Source organism: Dermacentor andersoni, chromosome 2, assembly GCF_023375885.2.
Source record: "Dermacentor andersoni chromosome 2, qqDerAnde1_hic_scaffold, whole genome shotgun sequence".
In the NCBI taxonomy this organism is placed as follows: Eukaryota; Metazoa; Arthropoda; class Arachnida; order Ixodida; family Ixodidae; genus Dermacentor; species Dermacentor andersoni.
The window spans coordinates 75808436-75829227 of NC_092815.1; the positions used below are offsets into that span (position 1 = coordinate 75808436).

At 45.8% G+C, this 20792-nt stretch overlaps 1 protein-coding gene across 1 annotated transcript in view; it reads right to left on the reverse strand.

Annotated features, from left to right (window-relative positions):
- Nucleotides 1–524: 524 nt before the first annotated feature.
- AsnRS (asparagine--tRNA ligase) overlaps nt 525–20792 on the reverse strand; it is a 43981-nt gene continuing 23713 nt past the window's right edge. Inside the window, exons 8-14 of the mRNA XM_050188753.2 lie at nt 16699–16755; nt 12803–12958; nt 9790–9911; nt 5404–5539; nt 4840–5001; nt 1970–2053; nt 525–831 (exon numbers count right to left, since the gene is read on the reverse strand). Of these exons, the coding sequence (XP_050044710.1) occupies nt 568–831; nt 1970–2053; nt 4840–5001; nt 5404–5539; nt 9790–9911; nt 12803–12958; nt 16699–16755 (981 nt within the window). The 3' untranslated portion in view covers nt 525–567. The remainder of the gene's footprint in view (nt 832–1969; nt 2054–4839; nt 5002–5403; nt 5540–9789; nt 9912–12802; nt 12959–16698; nt 16756–20792) is intronic.

Below are 20792 nucleotides of genomic sequence, written 5' to 3' on the forward strand. Positions count from 1 at the left end.
ACTGGGGTGTGGTGATGTTGGCACTATAAATGGAAGGCTATCGTGCCACAGTGCAGGCCCTTTATAGATACGGTGGCACGGTTGCTCTTCAAATGGTCTATGTTTAAAGAGCAACCTCCCCACCGCATATGCCCATGACCAGTGCCTTACAACGAAAGAGAGACAGAGAAAGAAAGGCACCGTGGCACAATAGCCTCTTGTCTCCAGCACCAACACGGCCAGGTTTTGGTTTGTGCGTGTATTTCAAGGGCCACAGCAGGCAACTGCTGCGGTACAAGATGATGTTTGCATTGCAAAGAAGTTGTTCTTCAGAAGATGGCCTTATCCGCTGTGAAAACTTGTCACTGTCACAATAAATACACAAGCTCAGAGCTAGAGGAGTTGCTGAAGTCTGATGATGTTTTTTATGTTGCAATGCCATTCTAATACAAATTCTATAAACTATAACACAGCCCACTTGGCTGTTAAAACAGCTAAGGCTATGCCCTAAATGCAAGGCAAGACTACCAGCAAGAAACACAAAGTTGGGAGAAATAAGCCATTTCTTTATGCAGCTTGTGCGTAATATCATGGCTTGCAGCGGCCCACAAAACGTGGGTAGAGGCAAGCGTCGCGTATGTGGTTGCGCTTGAGCACCCAGGTGAGGAAGCGTTCGAAACCCAGTCCGTAGCCACCGTGTGGGCAGGTGCCGTATCGCCGCTGGTCCGTGTACCAATAGTAGTGACTCGCATCAATACCTTCTCGCTGGTAGCCCTTGAGCAGCTCTTCATAATCCCAGATCCTCATGGAGCCACCCACAATCTCACCAACGCCAGGCATCAACAGATCAACCTATAGCAACAAAATGAAGAAAGAAAAACAAGATGTTATCAGTACAAACTTTCAACTAATGGGATTATGAAACATCGTTCCAGTGCACAAATAAACACGGATGAGCAGAGAAGGACAACAGGAACACTGGCGTTCCTGTTGTCCTTCCCTGCTCATCCATGTTTATTTGTGCGCTGGAACGATGTTTAATAAAGCTATTCATAACCAACTATCCCAGCTGTCCATGCTTAACTAATGGCATGCCTGGGGATTGCTACTATGCATGCTTCAGCCACTTTCGTATATAACTGAAAACTGACATTGTGGAGCAGCTACAGTTCTAGACTCATTTCTCATGGCCAGTACCACGACTACAACACCAAAGCCACTAACATCATGCGTCAAGAAAGCTCCAGTGAGCTCAAGGCTGGTTTTACGAGTAGAGGTCAGCTCTAGATCCAACAGATTTGGGTTGCTACTCGGGATCTTTGCTAAGGTCAGTAATCGGGGCACTTGCGAAGAAAAACCTATCGTAAAGCAACAAAGAAGCAATCTGGTTAAACAATGTAAACAACAAATACAAAAGGCAGAAACAAGGGTCCTATAGTGTTCTGCAAGTGCCGCTGTTGCTTATGGTTCGTGTTACAAAAACTCCTCAATTCACTCCAACAATAAATTTGCAACCCAATCTCGAAGTTTTATTGATGGCATTAACCCAAACAACCTGTTTAAACGTGTCCCACAGGCCCAACATAATGAGCTTGGACCTTCAGTACTAAGGCACGCAATGCAGTAGCTCAGTGACTGGCATTCTGATCCGGAGCACAAATTTGTTTCCAAGGCAGCACATAATCTGCAGGCACCACTACCACGACCTGTCATGACGTCTACAATGACCTGCCATGACATCTACTACACATCACAAACCATAACTTTTCACAAACGTTAGCACGAGAACACGGTGAATTTGTCACTGAGACAAAGATGGCAACAGTGATGATGATGATGGGTGAGTAGTTCACGCTTACATTTACTTCTGGGCACGGTATAGATTATGAAACTGCTCTTTCAAGCCACCATTAGAGCAAGTAATACAGTGCTCCTGAGAAATGCAAGAATAGCTAGTACCCGCACAGTATATACCAAACAAGACACATACCGACTCTGTCAAACGGGGGTCATCGGCACACCGCTGCATGTAGAAGGACTTTATCTCCGCAGGAAAGCGGCACAGAAGGATTGGCTGCAAGAAAACAATAAAATGGGGCATGCAAGCTTGCAAATAAGCTTCGAATAACATATGAAGCACTCTCATGTTCAATGAGTTGTAATACAGTTTATAGAAGCATTTTTCTTTCGCCAGAAGAGTTGGAAGGCGTATACACTTAACATTATTACGTTGAACAGGGGTGCTACCAGTTTTTGGAAAGGCATTTAGTCCACCAACTTTTCAAAAGTCAGTGCCACCGTGCAGTCTCAGAGCTACTCGAGCCACAGGCTCTCGTGTTGCAACTCACATTGAGCATGATAGTACATTCTATACTGACACTGACAACTACCTCTCCTCCCCTCCATTTCTCTCTCTATTGAGAGAGAAAGAGATTATATATATAATATAGAAAGAGATTATATATATAATATATACATAGAGAAAGAGATGGAGTGGAGGAGAGGTAGTTGTTCGTGGGAACGTCCGGTGGCAATTTTCAGAATAGATGGGTGTCAGGAGACGCAACACTTTTAAATATCTCGGAACTAGTACTGGCCTTTATTTTACTACGAACTACAGATGCCGTAATTTTCACAAAGGCTTGTAAACATGAAGCAGTGCTGCTTTGGACTGTCTCAGTCATCAATTCCCACATGTGATCAAATAACAATATGCCTCACATGATGGTGTGTGTGTGTGTGTGTGTGTGTGTGTGTGTGTGTGTGTGTGTGTGTGTGTGCGCGTGTGTGTGTGTGTGTGTGCGTGCGTGTGTATATATATCATCATCATGCGAGGCATATTGTTATTTGATCACACGCGGGAATTGATGACCGAGTCCGAAGCAGCGCTAGTTCGTGTTTACAAGCCTTTGTGAAAATTACGGCATCTGCAGTTCGTATCAATATAAAGGCCAGTAGGCCCGAGATATTTGATAGCGTTGTGTCCCCTGACACCCGTCTATTCTGAAAATCGCCGAGACGTTTAGTTAGAATAGGCGACTGGTCACGGCCGTCTGGTGCTGAGCTGATCAGGCAGTGACGAGACACAACACTTCCTATGTCCATATCTATCCACCAACTTAGTTCTTGATGCCTTTTATGCGCATCCCCCCCCCCCGCCCCTTCCTCTTCATATCCATCACTCCACTCCCCTTCTTAAAATTATTTTCTGTTATTCACTGTCGCACTTTTCAACATTCACTGCATTGTTGAACGGTGAGGCAGCCCCTAACATTCCTACATTTCTGTTTCTGCATGGACTTCGAGGCCATTCACCTACCAACCCTCCTACCTGTTGTTGCGGCAGTTTTATATCTTCTCTGGCCCAGCACCACCGTGCTTGATATATTTTGCCGTGCACAAATCAGTGTTAGGTAGGTTCTCCTTGTCTAATTTTTTGCCCCATTCTCATTCTTAACAGGGTGTACAAACCAGCCTAACAACAAGCTCTTCTCAATTCTGTTAACATAGTGAAAGTCTGAGACGAGGGAAAGAAACAGAAGAAAAAAAAAAGGGGGGGGGGAGGAGTGCTTATCATGCGTTTCCTAGACAAGCAAGTCACAATATTTTCAGAATGCTTTTCTTCTGCGCAGCGTGGTCGACAATCTCTTTGACAACACGAAGGCATGGTGGAGAGCAACAATGCCTCCAAGTTTTATGCATGTGCTTATTCCATCTTTATCTCCGTGTGGAATTTTCAGCCCTTCAGCAAATTTGCTTAAAAAGAGTTGGAATGTGGTAGAGATGAGCTACGAGTGGGGCTGCAAAGTTCCGTGCATGGGAAAGGAGTTTGCCCCCATGACAACACCACTACCCCTCGCCTTGCTTTCATCACATTCAAGCTTTCCCTTTCGTCCATGTCGCTCTTTTGAAGCCCACCTCCTGAAACTTCCTGTTCCGTGGAAAAGGGGGGAAGGCGTTTCTCAGAAATTCTAGGGGGGTGGGGGGGGATAGGTATTCGATCTGCCCTCACCCCTGGCTACGCCAATGATAACCGCAGTGTTCTCTCAATCTCTCGTAGCCCCAGTGTTGCTTTGGGTTGTTAAATCCCATGGATCAAATCAAACGATGGAACACTGAAATGGTACAACTCTGAAGTGAAAATCTTGCAGAATGCACATTTTTAGGAAAGCAATACAGGACTCTTAAGTACATTTTCTCCCAACTGCATTCCTCTATGAGCTAAACATAATGTGAATGGAACCAACCGTGTCCGACTGTACACATGTTTATCATAACTGTCTCTTTCTTTTGCTACTAAACAAATAAGCAATTTCAACTAGTAATAAAAACCCTTTGAATTGATGGAAGTGTGAAATTTAAAGTTATAGGACACATAGAGAAATGACCACATGAAGTGTTTTTGGAAAACTATTTGGCATTGATGATTTTAGGCCTTGAAAGTAAATCTCTAAACGAGGTAAAAAATTTCAAGGATGCTATGCACACCGCGTCCACTTTGTTTCCTGCTCTGAACAAAACATTTCTCAGAAGGGTCTGGGTGCGAGCTAGTTGGTACGGATCATTCATATTTAAAACAGCGCCAAAAAACGCGGACAAGGGAGAACACAGGACGAGCACTGTCGAAGTGGTCCTGCATCCTTGTCCATGTTTTTTGGCGCTGTTTTAAAAATATGAACAAAACATTTCATTCACATGCTTTACATCCCCAACATTTTTCCACTTGGAACACCAGCTCAACTTCTGAGTGGACGCCAGTCCCACTTCAGGGTCAGTCTTGGTCACAGGGAGAGTAGGCTGTGAACTTTCAAGCAAGAGAGTGAGATAACGATCAAGACAAGGAACTCTGCAACAACATACCTTGTTGATCTTGTCTGTCATCTGGCGCTCCGGAAGTTCTGGAATGTCCTCACCAAACTCATAGAAGGAGCCATCTTCTTTGGTGATCTTGTGTTCACGTAGGTACTCTATTGCCTCTGAGTACTGTAGCCTCAAGAAAGGCCGCTCTGGAACAGCAAACTCCTGCAACCAGCAATGCACAATGTGCAGTGAAACATGAAATAAAAACAGCAGGCCATTAAAGTTGACACTGCATGTTACACTCCAAGCAAAAACTTAGTTGGTGTTATTACTGACTATAGTACAAGTTAGATATGAAGGTTCACAGCCAAGTTTTTTTTTATTTAGTAAGTATGAACATGTTTGACGTATTGCATCTTGATGTGTGCTCTGTGGTAAGCATGCAAAACACATATCCTTATTCATACTTTTTCATTTACACTTTTCAATTTACACCAACAATGGAGCTATTTCTGGTAACAATGCAAGTCCAAACTAAGTCCAGGTGTTCAATGAATTTTTGCCACTAGGAGAGAAATGAACCCATGTTATCATTACTAGTTGCAACTGGAACAAATGACTCACAGGGTTGAGCTCTAGAACAATGGGAGCAGCATGAGATTTGAGGATGCGTTCACACACGCCCACCACCAAGTCTTCTATCTTGTCCATGAACTCGTCAAAGGTCAGGAAGGGGCACTCTGCCTCAATGTGCGTAAACCTGCAAAGCCCACCCTGGGTCAGCAACTGAAGACACCCCCCCACGAACACACCCACATAAAAAAGGAAAAGACACCAAACAACATTCGCCAGACTGCACAGTGCAGCACAAGTGAACAGGTGGAACTGACTATTAAAAACATGCCGTACGGCTGAATAGTATGTAATAAGAATTTGTAGGTTTTTATGTCTGGTAGATGCACAGTGAGCTATGAGGTAAAAACATAGTCAAGTGCTGCAGTATAATTCACACCACCTGATCTTTAACATGCATCTAAATCTGAAAGTACACAAGCATTTTACATTCTACCACAGCAAAAGTGAGGCCACCACCATGTACCACGATGGAAAAGATGCTACACCAGCGCTCAGCTTTCTATGAAAAGCAAATGAACGCTACTTCACCTTCGGACCAGCACTCAGCTACGTATGACAGGCACGTGAATGCTACTTCACTGACAGACGCGGTTGCCTTTGGAAACCTGGACGTTCTCCGAGACCTTATCTGCTCTGTGGTGCGTGATGAGCTTCAACGGCTCAGCTGCCCACCTCAGCCCACGCTTGGTTCCATTTCTGCCCTCGTGAGAAGTGAAGGGCAGCAAGCGATCCAAGGTCCCGTTCCAAGTAGCAATGCGCCACCTGTGACAGCACAGTTGCAGCGGCCGTCGTATGTGGAAGTTTTGGGGTGAATCCCTGTCCGCGCTCGGACCCATTTCATCCACGCCATGTCTTACGCCGCGTCGTACGTCCCGCCGCTCCCATCAGTGCAACCGATCCAACGTATGGAGGATCGGCGCCCGCTCGAAAGGAAATGTGACGTCTGGCGTACCCCAGACAGAAGGCCTCTGTGCTATCACTGTGGAAAAGCCGGTCACGTATACCGCGAGTGCCCATACCGCCGCCTCAAACTGCAAGGTTTTGCCGCGGATGCACCAAGGCCCAGATATGGCGAAAGGCATGGGGCGATTGAAGAGTACCTGAACCAGCAGAGTATGCCACTGTTCCCGCGGCGGCAGTCGCGCTCGCCGTCCCCCAGGCGATCTTCCCCAGCTCCTAGAAGCCCTCCAATGGCAGTGCAGGGAGGATCGCCAAGCCCTCACCAGGGAAACTAAGAACAGCGACCTTCGGGGGCGAGGCCGCTGATAATCGCCCTTCCGAAGACCTCCCATCGACGCAAGCACTGTCTATTCAGCACGATTCAGCGACAGACTCTCGCTAGACATACCTGTTGTGCTCGACGGCCGCCACGTTAGTGCTTTATTGGACACGGGTGCAGACTACTCAATCTTGTGCGGAAAACTAGCGACGGAACTTAGAAAAGTTATCACGCCTTGGTCTAAAACGCAAATTCGTACTGCTGGCGGGCATATTGTAACACCGCTGGGCATGTGCACGGTCAGAGTACAAATTCGTGGGTGTGCGTTTTCAGCCAGCTGCCTTATACTCCGCGATTGTTCTTGGGACCTCATCTCGGGCGTCGACTTTCTGCGAGAGTATGGTGCCATTATAGACCTCCTGGCGCGCAGTGACTTTTCGAGAGAGAGAGCAGCGAACAGCCACGACAATTGCCGACATAACGCGCTTCGGGTTTACGCCGACAGTGTAACTTTACCACCACGCGCAAGTGTCCTGGTAGCGATCGTATGCGACAATCTGCGTGATGGCGAAGCTGTTGCAGAGGGCCATTCCTCCCTTATGCTGACTCATGGTGTATGTGCAGCCCGCAGTCTCATTATGCTTCGAGGTGGACATTATGCGCTCCTCGTGACGAGCTTCAGCCAGGAGCATCGGCACCTGTTTCGTCGTACTACTATCGCTTTTGCTGAGCCCATAGCAGACGTTGCTGAATGCTTTGCGTCTATGACAAAGGACAACCCAGCTCAGACACTCAGCAATATCGACATCAATTCAGACCTTTCGGAGGAAAAGCAAAAAGTGCTGCGTGAGTTGCTACTTCGGTTCAAGGATTGCTTCGCATCTTCTTCTAAGGTACGCCAGACGCCCATCACGAGACACCGAATAATCACGTATGACGATTCTCGTCCCATACGACAACTGCCTTATCGTGTATCGGCGAAAGAGCACGACGTGATTAATGCACAAGGGAAAGAAATGCTTGACGATGACGTCATACAACCATCCCAAAGCCTTTGGTCGTCGCCGATGGTCCTCGTCAAAAAGAAAGACGGAACACTTCGGTTCTGTGTTGACTATAGAAAGTTGAATAACATCACAAAAAAAGACGTTTATCCGCTTCCGTGGATCGATGATTCGTTAGATCGACTGTGGCGAACCAGGTATTTTTCATCCATAGATTTGAAGAGTGGATATTGGCAAATCGAAGTTGACGAACGAGATAGCGAAAAAACTGCCTTTATTACCCCGGATCGACTGTACGAATTTAAAGTACTTCCATTCGGCCTGTGTTCTGCACCGGCCACATTCCAGAGAATGATGGACACTGTTATGATGGGTCTGAAGTGGCACAGTTGTTTAGTATACTTAGATGACGTCGATGTGTTTGCGGCGACCTTCGAAGAACATCTGAAGCGTTTAGAGGCGGTACTTGAGGCGCTCCGCTCCCACTAATCTCACACTAAAGCCAGAAAACTGTCACTTCGGTTATGAAGAGTTGAAGTTTCTCAGGCATGTCGTGAACGCCGACGGCGTCCAGCCTGACCCAGACAAAACATCTGCTGTTGCTGCTTTTCCGACTCTTCGTGACAAGAAAGCAGTGCGCCGCTTTCTCAGTCTGTGTGCGTACTATTGTCGCTTCATCGCTAATTTCTCCAGGATCACCGAACCACTCATACGCCTCACACGAGAAGACACACCCTTCGTTTGGACTGATGAGCAGGACGCAGCTTTCACCGACTTACGGCAGCGCCTGCAGGAATCACCCATCCTCGCTTACTTTGACGAGGACGCTGACACCGAGGTGCATACCGACGCAAGCAACATCGGTCTTGGCGCTGAACTCGTTCAACACCAGGAAGGTGTCGAGCGAGTGATCGCTTACACCAGTCGCACCCTTTCACGCGCCGAAATCAACTACTCCACCTCCGAGAAGGAGTGTCTAGCGATTGTGTGGGCCATCATGAAACTTCGGCCTTATCTCTATGGTCGTCCTTTCAAGGTGGCCACAGACCACCATGTGTCCTTGTGTTGGTTAGCCAACTTACGAGACCCGTCCAGGTGACTTTCTCAATGGAGTCTCCGTCTGCAGTTCAATGTTACCATCGTCTACAAATAGGGCTGCAAACACGAAGATGCGGAAACGTAGTCGCGCGCTCCCGTCAAAACTTGCGATAAGGACATGGATGAAGACGGCGCATTCCTTGGGGCCCTCACCGCATCTGATCTGATCATACGGCAGCGCGAGGATGCCAAAATACGCCCTCTCATCGATCACCTAGAAGGCAAGAATGTTACAATCCCACGGCACATTTCTCGCAGTCTCTCGACCTTCTGCCTCCAAAAGGGTGTCCTCTACAAGAAAAACTCGAGTGCCAGTGACAAAGAGTATCTATAGGTCGTACCTGCCACCCTCCGTGATGACATTCTCCTAGCCAGCCATGATGAGCCCACGCCTGGACACTTGGGATTTTCACATACTCTTGCAAGAGTACACCAGACGTACTATTGGCCCAGACTTTCTACCACGGTGAAGCGTTACGTGCTAAGCTGCCGTGAGTGTCAACGCAGGATATCGCCGTCTTTGAAGCCCAGGTGGTTACTCCAACCCATCGCACCACCTAGCGCGCCGTTTGATCAAATTGGCATGGATCTTCTGGGACCCTTTCCCTTGTCAGCCAGCGGAAATAAGTGGATTATAGTCGCCATAGACTATCTAACACGTTAGGCCGAGACGAAAGCTCTACAACGTGCTTTGCATAAGTCCCAGGATGTGCATGCAATGCGGGATGTCAAACTGTGTTATAACATTAAATGCAGTTACTTATATTGAAGACCTCAAAATATCAACCTTGCGATTACTATACTTCTGTAAATAGAATGATGTCCCATGTGCCAGTACCTTTGTATGCTTACAAATGTCCCACTTTTGATGCAAGAAACCAGCATTTGGTCTATGGTGGTTAAAGTGGCAGGTCATTCATGACCTAAACACAACAGCACCGATGATGACCCGTGGTGGCAGTGATCAGCACTGTCACACAAGATGCAATACCTAATGAATGCTCTGCAACAAGTCATAATGCTGGTTGCACAGCAGCAAAGGAGGCGACATACTCAGACAAATGGCGGCGTGTTCGAGACTGCTCCGCTCGGTAAGACTGGGCCACACAAAATACATCTCCAAGAGCAGGCACGACTGTTTCCAAATACAGCTGCGAGGACTGTGTTAGGTAAGCCTGCAATTAGTGAAGGAAGAACAGTGAGGCCAGAAGTTCTAAAGTAATAGGAACAAAAAACATTTTTTTTTAGAATCTCAACAATACACGTCAACCAGTCAGTACAACTAAAGCCTTGCAATGGCTTGCTTTAGTAAAAAGCACATCCAGTGTGCTTCATAAGTAACTGAACATAGAGAAAAGGGATCTAAGCTAGAGCTATTTTTCTTCCAGAAAAAGAGTTCTAGAGTGTTATTTACTTCTATACTTCTGAATTTACGGCAGTTTCACATTTTGACACTATAAAAGAAATGTCTGCATCTGGGAAAATTAATATGAACGTATTTTAGACCAGATTTAGATAAGACAGCATTGCTAAACAGCATCTCTGTTATACTTGCAGAGCTGGGCATATTGATAGCTGGAGATTAGTGTGCCAATTGGCTATACAGCCAGCGCTTATTAAAACGGACCATAATAACCCAGAAATAAACATCCATTATATCCAAAGTCTGTTATATATAAAATTATGGTCATGGTATCTAGTTAAATGGCACAACTTCATATGTATACCGCTGTCTAGTGTTGTTTGATAATGGGAACCTGGATACAACTGCAAAAACAATTTTAGAAATAGAAATTAAAATACATAAGTAGATAAATGGATTTACACCATAGTTGTGCGGCACCCTGCTGCATGCCTTTTTTTTTAAAGCTGGCTGCCGACAAATGGCAGTTTCCCAGCACAAGAGCATAAACACTACCATACAATGGCAAGATTTTCCTGTAGGCAAGAAAAGTACGTTCAGATGATATTTCTGTCATTGCGGCCAGCTCTGAAATAGTTGCGTGCAGTGCACTGCTATACGCACCCATCACCACAGCAAAGTACCGTATTTACTCGAATCTAACGTACACATTTTTTCCCATAAAATAGGTCCAAAAATTGCGTGTGCATTAGAATCGAGTACGACCCTAGATATGCGTTACCATATCGCCATCAGCATTTCAATATGGCCACCTCATACACACTTCGAGCCTAGCTGCTGTGGCTTTCTCCATGTGCTGTAGTATGTGTGCTTAGGCCATAGAGCTTCTCACTATAACACCAAGAGGGAAATCTGGCACCACCGTCTGTGGAAGTTTCCTAAGAGGCACCGTGCTGTCACGGGAATGACGGTATATGTGTCTACGAGGCTTGTGCTGGCTGGTGTTGTAAAAGGCTTCGTCTAAAACGTGCATATGGCTCCACAAATAATGCGTTCTTAAAGTAAAATCTTCATAAAACGATTTCATTCATGCATTTTACATCTTCCAGTGAAGTTTACTCACCTACAATGCATACCCAAGAGAAGAAAAGCAAGAACAGACGACAAACTGTTCCAAAGCAGGCACGAATCTTGTCGTCTGTCCTCCAACTTTAGCGACCCATTGATACTTTATACGTTTCATATACTGATTGTACATGCAATAACAAGTTCTCATAATTAAACAAAACATGTTTTTGTGTAATAATAAAGCTAAAACAGCTTTTTACATGCTGTTTTAGTAGAAAATGAATCCTTGTGACAGACGGAACAGTGCTTGGCAGGCGCGCCTTCAAGGCGTCCTGGCTCTCCGAGAACGAAGCCAATTCGAAGTCACAATATACTGGCATTTCCACAGCACAGCAGCGCCAGATTTCCCTCTAGGTAATATAGTGAGAAACTTTATGGCTTAGGCAATGCTTCCTCTGGCCTAGGTTAGTGCACCGTCTGTCTTCCTGTTTTCTGCGTTTGTTAAGTCAGCATGGAAATGCCAACTGCAAAGACATGCAGAGTTCATCACGATGCCGCAATTAAAAGGAAAGTGATCACGTATGCGGAGACGGACGAAAATCTGGTCGCATCACGGGCGTTCAGAGTTCCCGAAACTTAAGTGAAGGACTGGCGCAAACAGGAGAGGCGTTCTACACCAGCAGCTGCTACGTACGGCGCAGCCATGTGGCCCCTATCTTGAAAGCGATTTGCGCCAGAGACAAGTCTATGCATGTAGGCGCGCCGCACTGTGTTCTCGTCGCTTAGTTCAAGTCAAAGCGAGAGGCCGCACAAAGGTCAATTCCCTAGCTCCTGCTAGTGCACTTTCTCACTCCAGCGTTTAAAGAGTTTCCGCGGTCATTGAGCGAGACGTGCTCATGTTTGCTTGTGCGCACATGACACCAGGCTTGTTAATTGAGTTACTAAGCGAATGTGTAAAAACTTATACGTACGGCCGATAAAATTACTATCTTTACTTTTCGTATAGCTGTCTATGAATTTGCTATCGTAATCGATACTTTGCCTTTCGGCCGAAACTACGACTTTCGTTATTTATCACAACTTTAGTGCACTGGGAGTAAATCTTTCGTTTCTTTCGAAATGAAAGAAAGTTGTATTTATGTATGAAAGAATGAGGTGCACAGTACTATAAAGGACTTTTCTTTTTTTAAGTCACGGTAAACAGGTGTGCATTACAATCAACGGGCGTTTCTTTATTTCTTTTTTTTGGTCACGGAAAATGGGTGCGCATTACAATGGAGGGTGCATTAGAATCGAGCAAATATGGTATGTTGTATATGCACCATCTATGCAAAATTTGCCCCATACTTTCCCCATTGTGGCTGGTATATTGTTAGTTAGGTGCGGTAAAAGTGAAATTTGTTGCAGGAATGGTCTGTTATATCTGAAGGTATGCTTATGCAGATCTGTAAGAGCTTATGCAGAAGGGGCGTGGAGTATATAATATGTTCCTCGTAAATAACTTCCACAAGTTGCGAGTCAGCACTTGTCTTGTTTTCTTGTCTATATCTACATCTTTTCACGCTGCAAAAAAGTATGTTTTACTCCTAGTATATCACCACAGTGTTCGCTACAGCAATAATGTACACAGCATACCTGTTCCCCAAAGTAGTCAAATGCAAACAGCGTTGAGCCCCCTTCCACCTGCGTCTGTACCATGGTTGGCGGGATGACCTCTACATAGTGGTTGCTAAAGAAGTAGTCTCGGAAGGCGTGCATCACAGCCGACTTGGCAGTCATTATTTTAGACAGCTGGAAAAGAAAAAGAGGCTATGACGTCAACAACATGGTTAAAAAATGACCTGTGCCTACCACACAGCTTGCGGCCTCATTGACAGTTGTCACTGCATGGTCGATACACTAGAGAAACACTATCAGTCAACTGGCCTTTGTGACGGTATTACTTTTATGTGGTGCAACATCTAGTGCCACAATTTCACACTTGTGCCACCCAAACCATTCATTAAAGCACTCTATTATTTGAGATTCAAGATACTATAAGTAATACTGATCAGAAGTAGGGCAATCCACAGATTCCTTTCCTTACTTTCTCTACTGGCTTAGCCAGACCAATGCACACTAAATGATACCTTCAAAAGTCATCGATCAAGATCAATCAAGAACAGTCTATACGTGCGCTTGAAATGACACTGACCAACAACTTGATCCTTCACACACACAGTCATTTGCTGTACTGTTGTAGCTCTAAAATTCACAAACAATTTATCATCCACAGGAAATAGAATGGTTTTGTTAAAAACATCTTTCAGAATGCTATACCTGTACGTGTCTGAATGACAATGAACAACAAAATAAGAGAAGGCTTGCTTGTATTTCAGTCAACAGTGACTTCACTATGTTGCAAAGAAGCGTGGCTCATTGGATATATGTGCCAAAATGATTGTCAAATTTTTCATTTATATTGACCTCAATGTACCGTGATAACTTTCTTAACTCTCCTTCTTTTCACTGTGCCACTACTGTGGTCAGAACTTTGCAATGTGGCATGATAGTTGACAGATGTCTTCCATCTTTTTCCAATGCTATGGCGTAACGATGAATTATCTGCAACAACGAAATGACGAAGAACTTCCAGGAAGGTGTGCATGAAGAAATAGTGAACAAACAGCTTAATTTATCCCAGGGCAGAATAAGATGAAGTGCTCACAAGACACAACACCTGAATGTTCCAGAGCAGCGACAAATGCTTTAATATATGGCACTGTTATGATATGGGTGGACAAACAGACATATTCAAACATCTATTTCATTGAGCAGCCAAGCCAAAAAGTGAACTTCCCAACTTTATTCTTTTCCTTTCTTTCAAGAAACTAAGTACAGTAGAATCTCGTTACAACGAACTTCGCGTGACTGCCGAATTTAAATCGTTAATTTGAAATTATCATAGTACTGAAAAACCAATATTTTATGTCAGTAATGTAACACAACAACGAAAATTACATACCTTTGCAGCAGATGCGCGCGTTCATACGTAAATAATAAACGAGAATGTTGGGAACTGTTTAACTACAATTTATTGCTTGATGAAGTCTGTAATCTCCTTCTGGCGAGTAGACAGCAAGCGCTTCAGGACGAACGCCTCCACATCCTCGACCTTCCTCTGAACGTCATCAGGGACATTTTACAGCGCCCGAGGAATGATCGCATCTTTTCTAGAAAAACTAAAACATCCGAGCTGGAAACGGTCTCTTCCTCTTCGTGTGTTGATCCAGTGTCGGCATCGTCTTCGTCACTATTGCAATCTTCTTGCTCACGCACTTTATTCACGATGTCTTCGTTAGTGAGCTCCGCAGATGTAGCTGCCGCGCTGTCGCTGTCAATGTAATCATTGAAGGTCACCGCTGTGTCGACGGGGAGCTTCTTGGTAAACTCATTCCACAGTTCTGGGTTGAGCTCCTCTGTGTCCTCACAGTCTTGTGGCGTAGATGAGTTCTTTAAAAGGCCTGCCTTTCGCCAGCAGTTGCTGATTGTGCTTGCCTTCATGTTCCACCACGGCCCTGTAAGCATTTCTGCAGCTTGACGTATGTTTACCTGCGTGGGCAACTTCAGTCGAATATTGATTAGGAGGTGCTGCACAAGACGCTTCCGAAATTCGGCCCTCGCACATCTGATGATGCCCTGGTCCAAAGGTTGGAGCAAAGAAGTACAATTCGGGGGCATAAATTCAAGTTGCACATTGCTCAATCGCACGTTCACGATATGCGCCGAGCAATTGTCAACGATGAGGCGAATTTTTCTGTCTTTCTTCTTCATTGTGTCGTCGAGCTGCAGCAGCCACTGAGTGGAGTGAACAATCCTTGCGTCATCCACACTTCCTTGTTGGCTGGGTAGTCGCAAGGCTACGAGACAATGTTTTTCAAGCAGCGCAGCTTAGCAGACTTGCCAACAACTAGCGGCTTGAGTTTTTCCGTGCCCGTGAAGTTGCAGCAGAACAGAACCGATACGCAGAGACGTGATTTCTTTCCGCCCTTGCACCTGTCACCTTTGAAGTTCATTGTTTTATGAGGCAACAAGTGATAAAAGAATGCCGTTTCATCGCCGTTGAAAACGTCATCTGGAGAGAAAGACTCAATGATCTCTTGAAAGCGCTTGTTCCGTCAGGCAACCGCACTCTTGGCATCTGCTGCCTTTTCTTCGCCACAAGCAACCTGCCACGTAATGCCATTCCTTTGCCGAAAGCGGTAAAGCCACCTGGAACTTGCATCAAAACCGGAGATGTCCAAGGCGGCTGCGAACTGTAGCGCGTTCTCTTGAATAATTGGGCCTGACAAGGGCAGATTGTTTAGTCTGGCCTCCTTAAACCACATGAGGACGGCGTCGTCGACGTTCTGGTAGTTGCCAAGCCGCAAACATTTTCTTGAGGAAGCCAGCTGTGACTCTCGATGCAATTTCATGATCCTTTTCTGATCCTTGAGCATCGTTGCCATTGCTGACGGGGGAATATCACGCTCCCTGCACAGGTCGGCTTGCTTTCTTCCAGCATTCAGCTGCGTCAAAATGTCGACCTTTTCCTTAAGCGAAAACTGGCGTCGCTTCTTCTTAGCGCAGAGACCAGGAGAACTCATTGTCAGCAAAGCGAACGGCACCACACAATCACAGCACGGATAACTTCGCAGCTCCTGCCGATGGCAATCAACGTGGTGACGGTAGGCCTACGACGTAGTAGGAGAGTTCAAACATGACCATACACGACGCTCATGCTGATGCCGATACTGCTGGGGCTGTACCCATTGAAACGGGTTCCCCAGCACATGGCTGCTGCTGCTGCGGATGATGATGATAGGCGTAAGTCTCAGGGATTCGGTACCAAAACTTCCACGAAACTTCATAATAATGAAGCATCTTGGTGATTACGGGATTAAATTACATACGTTATTCTGAAAGGTTCGTTAATGTGGCGTTCATAGTAACGAGATTTTACTGTACTACAACTTCTGATAATTGCTAACCACTAATTTTGCAAAAAGCTTCTAAATAGGCGAAAGTTGATTATTATGTTATACAAATGGGATTAAGGTGGAAAACAGCTGCCTGACCAAACAACCAGATAGATAATGAGTGTAGATTGCAGAACAATATGCTTGTTTATTGTGCGATCAATCATAATAAGGAAAAACAAAAAAGAAACACAATGTCGACTCGGTGCTTCAGCAAGGGAATTCAAGGATGTAGCTGTTTTGCAAACATGACTCCCTCTATTCTACAGCACTGCTTTCAACTCGAGAGTGCTAAATACCTGACAGTGAAAGCAATTATATGTGCTCCCTATCCCAGAAAAGTCAAGGCCATCCAGCCACTGCTGGCATTGGAAAGATGGTATTTACTTTTCTGGAATAAGGAGTGCATTAACACAACTGATAAACTAAAAAATTAACCAATTAAATGCTGAAGGTACATCCAATCAAAACATTTAGTTGACATGCTTTTATGAATAAAAGATAATTTGCAGATATGGCATTATCGCTGCTTACCGTGTCTCCCCGCAGTGCCAAGTGGCGGTTGTCTAGCAGAATGTCAACGTGAGACTCCTGAAAAAATTGTAATAATGCTTAATATTACTATCAACTACAGATGAACAGAAAGTTATTGTGGTGATGACAGGTAAGCAAGCAAAAACAAACTTGTCGCTGGTGTTTCGTTTCTTCAAGACAGCTGAGAAAATTAAGCAGTACACATTCAACATAAACAACAAGATCTGACTGCTACTGAATAAACAACTCAACAGATCAGTAAAAGCATTTCAACTGTAGCAGTAGGTGAAAATAATGTTATTCTCATAGATAGTCCACTGCAAATGCAACAAGAAGCACAATGATGTACAAATATTTAAAAAATGAGAAGTTATGCAATTTATAGCTGTCCCCTTGCGTGCACAATACCATGAAAACCTACATGCTGCATGCTGCAAGAGTTACAACAGAACTTCGTTGATATGATCCAGTTTTGTATGATTTCCCTGCACCAACGTTTGTGACTGAGAACATAAAAAGTGACTGAATACAGTTGTGCTTCCTTTTTTACCCTCTAATAAGTTCCAGGAAAATGCTATCTTTTGGCACCAACCATCAGTACACTGCCCAAGTGCGATTGTATCATACCTTTTCCAATTGCTAGATCCCATCTGAGCAAGAAAAGGCGTGAGGCACGCAAGATCGAGAGCAGTAGGTGCCCACCACAGCAGCTTCCCCGCAGTACTCACCTGCCTGTGTCATGTGAAAATGTCAGCATGCACTCAGTCTCCTTTTCTGGTACCAGAATACACTCTTGTTACTATGAACTCCACATTAACGAATTTCTCATTCATTCATTCACAAAACTTTATTAGTGTCCTGAAGCCTGGTCTTTTCAGACCGAGGCGGGCCGCGTCCACGTCGGCACCGCTAGGCCGAGCCTTATGGCGTCATCGTGGACCTTCTGGACAGCCCGTAGTTGATCTTGATATGAACAGCTTGATATCATCTTGTGCCAGTAAAGCCATTTTTCTTCGGGGTCGGCGGGAGTCGCAGGACAGCCCGCCAGCAAGTGTCTGATGCCATCGCACACGTTACATTCTTTCCTAATTTCTCTTTCAGGGTGAATTTTATTTATGAAATACGGAGTGGGGTATGTCCCGGTTTGCAGTAAACGTAGCGTGACTGCCTGAGCCCTGTTCAATTTTACCTGTGGCAGTGGGAATTGCCTACGCCCCAAGTAGTAATATTTAGTGATGTCGTAAGTTAGTAAGTGATCTTTATGCTCCCCGGAATGGTAGAGGGCGTCAGTTTGGTTCTGACCGGCACGGCAAGCAAGTCCTCGTGCCAGGTCATTCGTCACCTAGTTGAGGTTGGGCCGAGTCTCGTCCACTTGTCCCATATGTGCAGGAAACCATCGGATTTCAGTTTTGATAGTTTCGACCTTGTCGATAATTTTAGCCGCAGTCCTAGCTACATAGCCTTTGTCAAAGCTCTTAATTGCTGCTTTGGAATTGCTATAGATGAAAGACCATTTACGGTTCCTGATGGCTAGAGCAATCACTGTTTGCTACGCCACCACAGAATCCTTAGTGAAGATGGTGACGGCGTCCTGTACCTCGCCCCGGCTGTCGACCACCACAGCGGTGTAGGCCTCTTTGCCTTTGACCCAGGCAGCGTCTACAAGGGCAGCCTGTTGTCCTAGCTGTTCAATTTCTTTCAACAAAGCTTTCGCTCTCGCTTTTCTCCTGCTAACATTGTGTTCTGGGTGCATATTTCTCGGGAGGGGGGTGGTTCTGATCGCGTCTTTAAGGTTCGCGCTCAATTCTACCTCGGATTCCTTCGGGTTCATCGATCTATTGGGGTCTGTCCCTATCGCTCTGAGTAGAAGCCTGCCCACTCGCATTTTCGTCAGTCTTTCCTGCTGTGCCATCTGCTGCGCTTCCGCCATCTCTTCTATCGTATTGTGCACGCCTAGGTTCATGAGCTTCACGTTCGAGGTGCTGATGGGTATACCTAGGGTAGCCTTCACTAACTTTCTGATCATAGTGTTTAGCTTGTTCAGCTCGGCCTGCGACCATTTAAATAGACCTGCCACGTAGGTGAAGTGACAGAGAGTGAAGGCGTGCACTAGCCTTAGAGCGCTTTCCTCACCCAGGCCACTGTGTCTGTTGCTGATTCTCCTTAGTAACTTGATGACTTGGTCCGTCTTGTTTGAAATGTGTTAAATGGCATTGAGGTTGGTACCTCCCGCTGCTATGTGGAAGCCTAAAACTCTAATCTTTTCCACCTGCTTGATCGCGGATCCGTCGTGACAGCGTAAGATAATCTTGGGTTCCTCCCCGGGGACGTAGCCCCTGGGTCTTCGACCCCTGCGCCGATGTTTTAGGACCAAAAGCTCCGACTTTGCCGTCGAACAGTTGAGTCCCATCTCGCCTAGCGTGCTTTCCACGGCGTGTATGCTCTCCTGCAGTCTGGTCTCCGTTTGGCCTACGTTACCGTTGGCGCTCTATATGGTTATGTCATCGGCGTATATTGCAAAGTGTAGACCTTCTATACTCTCGAGTAGACCTTCTATACTCTCGAGGCTGCCGATCTACTAGAGAGACCATGGAGGGCGGCCCGTACCTCACCCTCGGTGAAATCGCGGTCCATTTCCTTGCACGGTCCTCCCATGTACTCCACCCGTTTGTCGCTATCGCCCGGTTGTTTGAGCGGGAGATATCTGTCCGTGAGCTGTCTCATGACTACCTCCTGAGTCATGTACTGGCTGACTTGATGTACCAGTTTTGTAATTGCCGTTCTCTTGTTTGACTTAGTGTCGCTCTCGTTCAATAGATGTTTGAGGATGTTCCAACTGCCTCCATGTTTGATTCTGCCGTCTGCCAAGTGGCAAACTTCGTCCCACTGCTGTTTCACGAGCGTTCTCGAATGCTCCTCGATCTGTCTGTTTAGCAACGCTATCTTTTTCCTGAGCTTTCGGTTCAGTCTTTGCGTTTTCCATCTTTGCAGGATGGATTGTTTGGCCTCAATCAGATGCGCGAGCCTACTGTCTATGCTCCCTATGTTTTCTTCGGTCTTAATTTCTTTAGTGGCCTCCCTGAGGTCCTCTTCAAGCTGGTTGATCCAGGTCTGGAAGGACTGTCTGCCCGCTTCTATCGGTTCCGATTCTAGTCTCTTCGCTCTAACTTTCCTAAAAAGGTCCCAGTCCGTGCACCGAAAGGTTCTAGTCTCTTGTTTCGGCATACCTATGCCTATGTGTATAATATAGTGCTCGCTGCCTAGATGGGTGCCCGAGTTTTCCCAACTAGCTTGTTTCGAGTTGTTGACAAAAGTTAGGTCAGGTGTAGAGTCCCTGCATGTGGACATGCCACAGCGGGTGGGGAAAGCCGGATCGGTGATCAGGCACAGTCCCAGGTCCGTGGCAAGGTCCCATAACCCCTCACCTTTCTTTGTATTCCAAGTGTATCCCCACGCTTGGTAGGGGGCATTAAAGTCCCCTCTGATGATGAGCGGGGAGCTCTTTGCGACTGCGAGTGCCTTGTTGAAAAATGCCCTAAAGCTTTGTTTCTTGTAGATGGGACTGCTATAAATGTTTCGGCAGAAGATACTCTGCGCCCTGGCCTTGTGCCTTTTGAGTACGACTTCTACTAGGATATACTCGATTTTACTCAATCCGAGATGGATATCGTGTTCGATAAAGGGTAGCTTTTTGTCAACGAGGGTGGCCAATCCCCTCCCGCAATCTTTTTCTCTACATACTGATTTGTACCCGGTTAGCTTTACTTCGTCCGCTAAAGTTTCTTGCAGCATAATTACTTTTGGTTTGACCCCCATTGATCTAATTAATTGGCGCAGCGATGCCTTTTTGACGTGGAATCCGCGACAATTCCACTGCCACACACTAAAACTGTGGGCGCTATCCATGATTATTGAATCGGTTAATTTTGCTGTTACCCACGATCGAGCTCTTTGGAGCACCCCCTGACGTTCCGGAGAGCGATTTTACGCTTTCTGATTCTGACGGCAAGAATTCGTCATCGTCGCATCTCGTTTCGAGTTTCTTGAATCGCTGTTCGGCCGTTAACCTCCATTTCCATAGTTTATCCACTTTA